This window comes from Balaenoptera acutorostrata, chromosome 20 (assembly GCF_949987535.1).
Source record: "Balaenoptera acutorostrata chromosome 20, mBalAcu1.1, whole genome shotgun sequence".
In the NCBI taxonomy this organism is placed as follows: Eukaryota; Metazoa; Chordata; class Mammalia; order Artiodactyla; family Balaenopteridae; genus Balaenoptera; species Balaenoptera acutorostrata.
Window position 1 is genome coordinate 9,169,107 of NC_080083.1, and position 10,901 is coordinate 9,180,007.

A 10,901-nucleotide genomic window follows, 5' to 3' on the forward strand; every position below is an offset into this window, starting at 1 on the left:
TTTAGGGTGGCTCAGAAGCCACCCTCTGGGGAGGAGGTAAGATGTAGGCATGGACACCCAACGCCTGATTTCCCCAGACTGTGAGAAGAAGCCCAGGCTTCAGTTTTCCTGATCTGGTCTCTTGGGTCACGACCAGAGGTATGGAAACTTGCCTCCCCCGTTCTGGGCTGTGTTTGGGGCTCTTGGTTACTGAGGGACAAGACCTCTCTTGGTCACTGACTAGGAAACCTTGTGTTTTAGGCTCCCCAAATTGAGCCTTGGATTCTGACGGTGCCCTCCTTCATAGGCCTCTAATTTTCTCGAGGTGTCTCCACTTAATTTTCTTGCCCATGGACTTAGGCCTAGTTCACTGTGGAGACAGACCCCTGGGAAAGAGACCCCTGGGACCCGCGGCCATGGTTGAGCAAACCCATTACCGAGCCCAGCCGTGCTCTGGCACCAACCCCAGGAAATGCCAGGACCTAGGAGACTCAATTCTTCTGTTCCTGGGCAGCTTCATCTTGCTCAACGTGGGGATCAACGTGGTGACTCTGGTCAGTGCAGGATCTGGGCACCGGAGTTAGGGGAGCCCTGGGGTCTTCAAGGGGCTGAGGTGGGAGGGCTGCTGGGGTGTGGCCGGACAAGGGTTGGATTTCAGGGCTCACCCTGCTCCCGGCCTCCCCCCTCCCCTGCTTCCCTCAGCTCTGGAGGCATCTGAAGAGCTCCTTGTGGACACTTTTCCGTCATATTTTCCCCAAAGGTGAGTGGGCGCCAGCGTGTGCTCAGGCGATGTGAGCCTGTCCCCTTTCTTCTATCCCTGCCTCGATTCTCAGCCCCTCAGGAACCCAGGCCCTGTCCCATCTCGCCTTTCCCCGCAGACAAGCAAGCCAGCTGTGTAGGCAGCCATCGCATGTGCATGTGCTGCTCCGTGGATCCCAAGAACCTGCGCTCAAGCGTTTCTTCCCGCTTCCGCCATCGCCCAAGCTTCCTGCTCGGGCACCCAAACCACCTTGACTCGTGGATACCAGACACAAAAAATGAGAAGGCTTCTGGGTGCTGTTGGATGCCGCCTCAGTGTGGACGGGCTGGGGCTCCCATGGAGGCTCCACGGGGACTGTGGAAGGAGGGGGGAGTGGGAGCTGGCGAGGCCCCTCCGGTCACAGCCTTAAAGTCCCGAGCCACCTTTTACTCCAGGCAAGAGACATCTTCCAAGCTCCGCAGGGTGAGCAAGGTGGACGTGCTTCCACTCCGCCTGCCCCAAGAGAGCAAGACGAAGACCCCAGACTATGACCCAGCCCAGGCCCCAGCCCGGGCCCAGACCCGCCCCCCAGTTCAGCCCCCTGCGCATGCTCCTGCCAAGGCCCAGACCTTCTCCTCAGCCCACCCCCCTGAGCACACCACCACCCAGGCCGAGACCTGCTCCCGAGGCCACGCCCATGAGCACACTTCCGCCCAGGCCCAGGCCTTCTCCCCAGTGGACCCCACTGGGCGCACACCTGCCAAGGCCCAGACCTTCCCCTCAACCCACCCCGCTGAGCACGCCCCACCTCAGGCCCAGGCCTGCTCCACGTTCCACCCCCCTGAGCACACCACCCCCCAGGCTCAGACCCCTTCCCCAGCCCTCACCCCTGAGCGCAGCCCTGCCGAGTTCCATGGCCCTGAGCATACCTCAGCCCATACCCCTGCCCAGGCCCACGCCCAGGCCCCCTCAAATGCCTCAGCCCAGTCCCTGGGCCACACTTCTCTCTGCACCCTGACCCATGCTCATCTGACCTATACCCATGCCAACACTCTGGTCCCTCCCCCAACTTCGGCCCCAGTCTCTCCCCCAACTTCTGCCCCTGCTACTACTCCTGCCCTAGCCCCTACACCAGCCCCTGTCCCGATCTCTGCCACAACCTCTGTCCCAGCGCTCGCCATGGCCCTGACGACCACTCCGGTCCCTTCCACCACCCCTACCCCCATCCTAGTTTCTATTCCCTCTACCTTGTCTGCCTTCAGCCAAGGCCTCTCCTCCGGCCAAGTGGTCTACGATTTCCGCAGGGTAAAGCAGAACGTGGTCCATGTGTGTCTGCCTCAGATCTCTGGGTACTCCAGAAAGGACTTGGGTACCGTCTGCAGGCCCCAAGAGGGGCATGGTCTGGTGAGCTCTGGTACAGCTGAGCAAACACTGAAGCAATGTAGTGGGGACAGTGCCAAGCCCTCCACAGGATCCATACTGGGTTACCTGGAGTTGGGGAATATGGAATGGAAGATCTCAAATGATGCCAAAGACAAATTTGTGCAGTCCAAGACCTTCCCTTACTGCAGCTTCCATCCTTGCAGTTCTGAGAAGAGAAACACGGACCCCCAGGCTCCAGTCTACCCCAAATTCCTGGTGTACTCCAAGGATGCTGCACCTTCTCAACCTTGCTTCCATTCTCCAACCAGTGCCCAGAGCTCACTATGCACCATGACTCCACCATGCGCTCTTTCACTGCCTCTTGTTTCTCCCAGATCCTTTGTCTTTCATCAACACAGCAACCACCAGAAGCCCTCCACCTTAATACAACCCCCCACCTTTCCCCCAACCTCCAAGTCTCCTCCGTCTGTCCTCTCTTCCCAGGGCCCCATCCCTCCCCAGTTATCCACTACTTCCCAAACCCCAAACCAGCCCCAACCCCCTGAACTTCGTGAGAGTCTAGGCCTCAGCCAAGGCTCTGTCCTCCAAAGGACCCCAGGCCTTTCAAAAGACTGTAGAGTCTTTTGGAAACCAGGCCTTACCCCAAATCCAGGCCGGCACAACAACCCAGGCCTTACCCGAGACCCAGGTCTCCACAAGAACCCAGGCCTTACCCAAGAGCCAGGCCGCCCAAAGAACCCAGGCCTTGCTCAAGATCCAGGCCTCCACAAGCTTCCAGGCCTTACCCAAGACCCTTATCTCTGCAAGAATCCAAGCCTTTCCCAAGACTCTGACCTTCAGAAGAATCCAGTCATTACCCAAGGTTCTGGCTCCCAGAAGAGCTTAGGTTCTACTCGAGATGGACGTTTTTTTAAAAGCCCGTATCTCCCCCAACCCTCTGGTCTCCACAAGAACACACCATTTCTCCAAACTTCTGACATTCAGAGGAGCTCAGGCTTTATGCATGATTCTGGAGTCTATAGGAATCTAGAACGAAACCAAGAGACTGTACTCTATAAAAGTCAAGAGCTCTCCCAAAGAACTGACCTCCATAATAGCCCACACCCTTCTCAAGATTCTGGATGTTACAAGAGTACAGGTAGTGCCCAAGATCCAGGAGTCTCTAGGAGTCCAGACTTTACCCAAGATTCTGGGCCACAGAAGAGTCCATACCTTGCCCAAGACTCTGGAGTCAACAAGAGCTCAGGCCTTTGCCAGGAACCTGGTCTCCATAAGAGCCCAGGCCTTGTGCAAACCCCTCGCCTCCATAAGGGCTCAAGCCTCACCCGAGACTCAGGAGACTACAAGAATCCAGGTTTTACCCAAGATTGTGGAGTCTGCAGGAGCCAACGCCTTACACAAGATTCTGTCCTTCATAAGAATCCAGGCCTTACCCAAGCCACTGAAGTCAAAAGGAGATGTGGCCTTACCCAAGATGCTGGAATTTACAGGCGCTCAGAACATACCCACGACCCTAACCTCCACAAGTACTCAGGAATTAATCGAGATCCTGGCCCCCATAAGGGTCCAGCCCTTACTCAAGACTCTGGCTCATCCAAGAGATCAGGCCTCCATAACAACTCATGCCTTATCCCAAATCCTGGCCTCCACAAGAACCCTCTAGGAACTGACTCTGTCCAAGTTTTGGGCCCACATCAGACCTGAAACTCATTTATATCTGAGGCAGTTCTTCGAAAGGAGGATGCAGGGCAGCACATACCATGGACTTCTGTCCCACCCAGTCAGAACTCCTGCTCTCCCAAGGCTCAAGTGACCTACAATGACCTGCAAACCTTCTCAGAGGTACCTGTACTGATTGAGCTACAATCATCCTCGTGGCGAGCAGGCAGCCAAGACTGGGTGTACCACCCCATGGATACAGTTCTTCCAGCCTGCCAGAACTATCGCCAGATGTCTACGCCCCCCAAAACCAGCTGGAAGCCCTACCGTCCTGGGTCAGGCACCCGGCTAGGGCATGGGGTCTTGGACGCCCGCCAGAGACAGTTCAGAGCGGGCAGGGACAAGTGCGAAGCTCTGTCTCCCAGGCGCGTTCACTGAGAGACATCCAACAACTCACCGGAGACCATCAAGGAGTGGGGATATCAGTGTGTGATGAGAAACTTAGAGAAAGAGGGGACAGATATGCATGAGGAATAAAGAGACAAGAGAAGTGTTCTCTGGTTGTTTGAGGACATCCACCCCAGCCCCATCCCATAGGGCCTGATGAGGAGCTAAACTATTCCTGCTTTCCCTCCATCGCTGTCTAGCTAAATCCGCTATCCCCAAGGCCCTAGAGCTGCATTGTCAATTACAGTAGCCACTAGCCAAATATGCCTATTAGAATATAAATTAGTTAAAATTAAGGAAAAGTAATTCTGTTAAAAATTAAGTTAAAAAGTTAAAAATTCTCTTCCTCAGTAAACAGAATTTCCCTGACGTCCAATTCTGTTCCCTGGTGGTCCAGTTGTTGGGACTTGGCGCTTTCACTGCTGTGGACGGGGTTCAATCCCTGGTCGGGGAACTCAGACCCTGCAAGCTTCATGGCTTGGCCAAAAAAGAAAAAAAAATCTGTTCCTCAGTGTCATGATCTTCTAAGTGCTCAGTAGTCACATGGAGCTAGCGGATACTGTATTGGACGGCACAGATTTAGAACGTTTCCATCATCATGGAAAATGCTATTGGAGAGCAGTGCTTTAGAGTTTAGAGCAATTTTCCTTTCCCTGTCACCCACCCGCAGCATCTTAAAGCTCCCCCAGAGCCCAGAGAACTTAGTTCTTTTTAGGGTGGCTCAGAAGCCACCCTCTGGGGAGGAGGTAAGATGTAGGCATGGACACCCAACGCCTGATTTCCCCAGACTGTGAGAAGAAGCCCAGGCTTCAGTTTTCCTGATCTGGTCTCTTGGGTCACGACCAGAGGTATGGAAACTTGCCTCCCCCGTTCTGGGCTGTGTTTGGGGCTCTTGGTTACTGAGGGACAAGACCTCTCTTGGTCAGTGACTAGGAAACCTTGTGGTTTAGGCTCCCCAAATTGAGCCTTGGATTCTGACGGTCCCCTCCTTTATAGGCCTCTAATTTTTTCGAGGTGTCTCCACTTAGTTTTCTTGCCCATGGACTTAGGCTTAGTTCAATGTGGAGACAGACCCCTGGGAAAGAGACCCCTGGGACCCGCGGCCATGGTTGAGCAAACCCATTACCGAGCCCAGCCGTGCTCTGGCACCAACCCCAGGAAATGCCAGGACCTAGGAGACTCAATTCTTCTGTTCCTGGGCAGCTTCATCTTGATCAACGTGGGGATCAACGTGGTGACTCTGGTCAGTGCAGGATCTGGGCAGCGGAGTTAGGGGAGCCCTGGGGTCTTGAAGGGGCTGAGGTGGGAGGGCTGCTGGGGTGTGGCCGGACAAGGGTTGGATTTCAGGGCTCACCCTGCTCCCGGCCTCCCCCCTCCCCTGCTTCCCTCAGCTCTGGAGGCATCTGAAGAGCTCCTTGTGGACACTTTTCCGTCATATTTTCCCCAAAGGTGAGTGGGCGCCAGCCTGGGCTCAGGGGATGTGGGCCTGTCCCCTTTCTTCTATCCCTGCCTCGATTCTCAGCCCCTCAGGAACCCAGGCCCTGTCCCATCTCACCTTTCCCCGCAGACAAGCAAGCCAGCTGTGTAGGCAGCCATCGCATGTGCATGCGCTGCTCCGTGGATCCCAAGAACCTGTGCTCAAGAGTTTCTTCCCGCTTCCGCCATCGCCCAAGCTTCCTGCTTGGGCACCCAAACCACCTTGACTCGTGGATACTAGACACAAAAAATGAGAAGGCTTCTAGGTGCTGCTGGATGCCGCCTCAGTGTGGACGGGCTGGGGCTCCCATGGAGGCTCCACGGGGACTGTGGAAGGAGGGGGGAGTGGGAGCTGGCGAGGCCCCTCCGGTCACAGCCTTAAAGTCCCGAGCCACCTTTTACTCCAGGCAAGAGACATCTTCCAAGCTCCGCAGGATGAGCAAGGTGGACGTGCTTCCACTCCGCCTGCCCCAAGAGAGCAAGACAAAGACCCCAGACTATGACCCAGCCCAGGCCCCAGCCCGGGCCCAGACCCGCCCCCCAGTTCAGCCCCCTGCCCATGCTCCTCCCAAGGCCCAGATATTCTCCTCAGCCCACCCCCCTGAGCACACCCCCCCCCCAAGCCGAGAGCTGCTCCCGAGGCCACGCCCATGAGCACACTTCCGCCCAGGCCCAGGCCTTCTCCCCAGTGGACCCCACTGGGCGCACACCTGCCAAGGCCCAGACCTTCCCCTCTACCCACCCCTCTGAGCATGCCCCACCTCAGGCCCAGACTTGCTCCACGTTCCACCCCCCTGAGCACACCACCCCCCAGGCCCAGACCCCCTCCCCAGCCCTCACCCCTGAGCGCAGCCCTGCCCAGGTCCATGGCCCTGAGCATACCTCAGCCCATACCCCAGCCCAGGCCCAAGCCCAGGCCCCCTCAAATGCCTCAGCCCAGTCCCTGGGCCACACTTCTGTCTGCACCCTGACCCATGCTCATCTGACCTATACCCATGCCAACACTCTGGTCCCTCCCCCAACTTTGGCCCCAGTCTCTCCCCCAACTTCTGCCCTAGCCCCTACACCAGCCCCTGTCCGATCTCTGCCACAACCTTTGTCCCAGTGCTGGTCATGGCCCTGAGCATACCTCAGCCCATACCCCAGCCCAGGCCCAAGCCCAGGCCCCCTCAAATGCCTCAGCCCAGTCCCTGGGCCACACTTCTGTCTGCACCCTGACCCATGCTCATCTGACCTATACCCATGCCAACACTCTGGTCCCTCCCCCAACTTTGGCCCCAGTCTCTCCCCCAACTTCTGCCCTAGCCCCTACACCAGCCCCTGTCCGATCTCTGCCACAACCCTTGTCCCAGTGCTGGTCATGGCCCTGACGACCACTCCAGTCCCTTCCACCACCCCTATCCCCATGCTAGCTTCTATTCCCTCTACCTTGTCTTCCTTCAGCCAAGGCCTCTCCTCCGGCCAGGTGGTCTACGATGCCCGCAGGTTAAAGCAGAACTTATTCCATGTGTGTCCCCCTCAGAAATCTGGGTACTTCAGAAAGGACTTGGGTACTCTCACCACTGAAAAAAACGAATGGTGACGTCACCAAAGCAGCGGCCGTTAGCCAGCAGTTAGTGCCACAGCCGTTGGAGGCTCGGGGGGCGTGGCCCACATTGTGCCCCGCCCAGGTGGCTGCCTGGTTCTTTGTTTCACTGGCTGCGGTCGTTGAGTCCCTGTTTCCTGTCCCGGGTGCCCCGCTCTTGGTCCACGCAGCTCGCTACGCGGGGGTCACCACCATCCTCCTGGCTACGCCGGGGCCCCCGCGCCGCCTCCTGCTTTTCAACTTGATCCCCGTGGTGTCCGTGGCCAGCTAGCCCCAGGAGGCTCGTAGCCACTAGTGGACCGGTCCGCTGGCCTCAGAGTCAGCACCAGAGTACCTGGTGCCCGGCGGCGGCGGCACAGAGCGGCCGGGCGCCTCCGGATGGCAGCTCTGCTTCGCCCGCCAAGAGCTGGCGCTGGCCGTTCCCCTGCTGCAAGCGCACGCGGCGGCCCTGGCGCTGCTGCGCCCTCTGGTGGCCAGTACTAGGGTTGCGGCGCCCTATCTCCTGCGGACGTGACCCTGGTAGATATCTGGGGGAAGAAATTACCAGGAGGAGTTAACAGTGAATGCAAAGGCTCTGAGGTGGCGTGTGCCTTGCATATCCAAGAAATAGCCAATGTAACTGAATGAAGTAAGCAAGAGAGAAAACAGTAGGAGATGTAGTTAGAGAGCTAATGGGAAGGCCTTGTAGACTTCAGTAAGGACTCTTATGCTAAAGGCGATGGGAAGCCACTGGAGTGATATGATCTGATTTACATTTTAACGGGATCAATCTGGCTGCTCTGTTGAGAACAGTCAGCAGGGGGGCAAAGGATGAAGCAAAGAGGAGGCCTTTATAATAACTCAGATCTGAGGTAATGGTGGCTTGTACCAGGATGGTAGTGGTAGATGTGATAAGTCATCAGTTTCAGGATATCTTTTGAAGGTAGAGCCAGTAGGGTTTGGTATGGATTGGATATGGGATGAGAGAGAGGAGAGCTGAGAATGACTCAAAGGGATTTGGCCTGAGCCACAGGAAAGATCGAGTTGTCGTTTATGAACTGGGGAAGACTATGTGGGGAGTCGGTGGTGAGGGAATTAAGTTTTGGACATGTGAAGTTCGAGATGTCTATTGGACACCCAAATGGAGAGGTTAAGTAGGCAGGTGGATACAAGTGTGGAATTTAGGGGAATCAGTCCAGGTTGGAGGTATAAATGTAGGAGTTATTTGCATGCAGTTGGCCCTTCCAAAAGCCTGTCCTTGAGTCAGCTGGAAACACGGTCACTGATTATGCCAGGGAGATTGCTTTCTGGCAAAGCCTAATCCTTCCGCCTTCCCCTCTGTCCCCCAAGGAGAGAAGATGGGGCTCTCGATCTTTGCCCTGCTGACCCTTACTGTGTTCCTGCTGCTGCTGGCAGACAAAGTGCCTGAGACCTCCCTGTCTGTCCCCATCATTATCAAATACCTCATGTTTACCATGGTCCTCGTCACCTTCTCAGTCATCCTTAGCGTCGTAGTCCTCCACCTGCACCATCGCTCACCCTACACCCACCAAATGCCCCTTTGGGTCCGTCAGGTAAGAAGATCTCCTCTCCAACCTGTGTTAACTCTCAATCCTAGTATTTGGCTTTTTGTCCCGGTATCGCTCCTCCCTCCCACCAACTTCAACCTTCCCTTTCACAGACCTGAGGGAGAACTACAACTCCTGGTAGAGTGTCAAAGTGCCAAGGTCTTTGGGTGTTGAAACGTTGCCCAATTAATTTTATCCTCCCATCATTAACATTGCGTAGATCCCAGACTCTCTTCATCAATACTGCCCATCGTGGGTCCCAAGGAAGCATGCTCAGGGTTAGGTACTATCAGGGTGGAAGCCCTCAGAACTTTTCTTTCCAGTCAGGATGCCCCCTAACCCACTTAAGAACTCTTGGGCTGTGTAGTTGCATTTCATCTGTGGGATGCATGCACGCATGCGCAAGAATGGGCACGTGCCGTGGGGGTGGTTGGCGGCTTCCCTTCTGGTCTGAAAGCATAAGAGCCCCCTCCAACATGCCTCTTCTTCTACTCTGCAGATCTTTATCCACAAACTCCCTCTGTATCTGGGTCTGAAGAGACCCAAGAATGAGAGAGACCAGATACCGGAGCCACCTCCTATGCCTCTCAGGGATTCTCCAGGAAGTGGCTGGGGTCGGGGAACAGATGAATATTTCATCCGCAAGCCACCAAATGATTTTCTCTTCCCCAAACCCAACAGGTAGTATCTACTCCCCATCGCCCAAGTAGAAGGGAGAGGGAGAACTACAGTTCCCAGAAGACTGTGCGCAGGCAGGCGTCCTAAGCTCCCGGAGGATGTCGTGGTTGAGCATCATGGGAGTTGTAGTATCCCTTCTGTTGCCCACTTTGCGGGGAGGTGGGGACTAAAGCGTACGGGAATAGGAGGAATTGCGGAAGGCTAGAGAGGGCGCCGCTGTCAGAGGGAACCTGAAGGGCTCTCTCACGTTTTGAAACCTGGACGGGCTTTGGAGGAGGGAGTTGGGGCGGGGGCTAGAGCACCCGCGTAGGCCGTCTTTGCGCCCCGGCCGTGGCCAAACAGACTCGCCTCTTTCAGGTTCCAGCCTGAACTGTCTGCCCCGGAGCTGCGGCGATTTATCGATGGTCCAAACCGGGCTGTGGGGCTGCCTCCTACAGGGGAGGAAACGACCCGGGAGGTCGTTTCCTCAATCAGCTACATCGCTCAACAGCTGCAGGAACAGGAGGACCACGACGCGGTGAGTCCGAAGAGGGTGGGCCAAGGCAAGGCCTGGGTGGCCTTGGCTCCACCCGCAACCTTAGGCTCCGCCCCCAGCACTCGATTTTATTTCTGATTGGAAGTTTGCCTCACTTGGTCCCGCCCCCTGGTTTCCGACTTGTTCTTTACTCACATCCGTCGCCCGCAGTTTCGCTCTCTGCTATTCTGCGGGCCCGCCCTTGTCTCAAAGCTGTGGTAGGAGGACCTGGGTGCGGCACAGGGCCTTGGGGCCGCCTTCCCTGGGGGTCTGGAGCTCAGGAACAGTTTCCTCTTCCTACCCTCAGCTGAAGGAGGACTGGCAGTTTGTGGCCATGGTGGTGGACCGCCTCTTCCTGTGGACCTTCATCATCTTCACGAGCGTCGGGACCCTCGTCATCTTTCTGGACGCCACGTACCACTTGCCCCCTCCCGACCCCTTTCCTTGAGGACGAGAGGGCCGAGACCGAGGTCCTCGGCCAGTTGAATTGAGAGTTAGTTTGGTAGTACTCTCAAGCCCTATCCCTTTCTGCATCTTAACTCCTTCACTAGGAGTCCAATCCTCTCATCATTTCGTTTCTAGGGAGGAAGCCCAAGTGGGACTGGGCAGATGGGGGCCTTGGGCCCACCTGAAATGCACTATCCGCTTATTTACTCTTTGGCTTCTTGAAGAAGCTCCATTGGATATTCACACCTAGGTTGGCAATGAATGGAACAAAGAACAAGCGCTAGCTTGTAAGCCTTCTGAGGGCAGGAACTATGTCTGTTCACTGTAATATCCCCAGCACCTAGCACAGATCCTAACCTATATGGCCGCTACCTCTGGTTGAATGAATAGGGAAATTTTTTTCTGTAAGGAAATACACTAATATCGCTTATATTTGCATGTTGGGGA

The 10,901-nt window shown here is 56.0% G+C and overlaps 1 protein-coding gene and 1 pseudogene across 1 annotated transcript; both read left to right on the forward strand.

Annotated features, from left to right (window-relative positions):
- Positions 1 to 395: 395 nt before the first annotated feature.
- On the forward strand, positions 396 to 4,253 carry LOC130705914 (uncharacterized protein SPEM3-like; annotated as a pseudogene).
- Positions 4,254 to 5,312: 1,059 nt separating this feature from the next.
- Positions 5,313 to 10,892, forward strand: CHRNB1 (cholinergic receptor nicotinic beta 1 subunit). The gene is made up of 11 exons (XM_057536182.1): positions 5,313 to 5,450; positions 5,599 to 5,656; positions 5,775 to 5,892; positions 6,091 to 6,218; positions 6,307 to 6,552; positions 7,036 to 7,233; positions 7,536 to 7,787; positions 8,598 to 8,821; positions 9,315 to 9,496; positions 9,851 to 10,010; positions 10,315 to 10,892. The coding sequence occupies exons 1-11, from the start codon at positions 5,313 to 5,315 to the stop codon at positions 10,453 to 10,455; spliced, it is 1,845 nt and encodes a 614-aa protein (XP_057392165.1). The 3' UTR covers positions 10,456 to 10,892.
- The last annotated feature ends 9 nt before the right edge of the window (positions 10,893 to 10,901 follow it).

Coding starts and splice junctions, on each gene's coding strand:
- CHRNB1 (XM_057536182.1), top strand. CDS start 5,313: ATGGTTGAGCAAACCCATTACCGAGCCCAGCCGTGCTCTGGCACCAAC. Junction 5,893..6,090: donor CGCCCAAGCTTCCTGCTTGG/GCACCCAAACCA, acceptor CTTTTACTCCAG/GCAAGAGACATCTTCCAAGC. Junction 6,219..6,306: donor CCCAGCCCGGGCCCAGACCC/GCCCCCCAGTTC, acceptor CCCCCCCCCAAG/CCGAGAGCTGCTCCCGAGGC.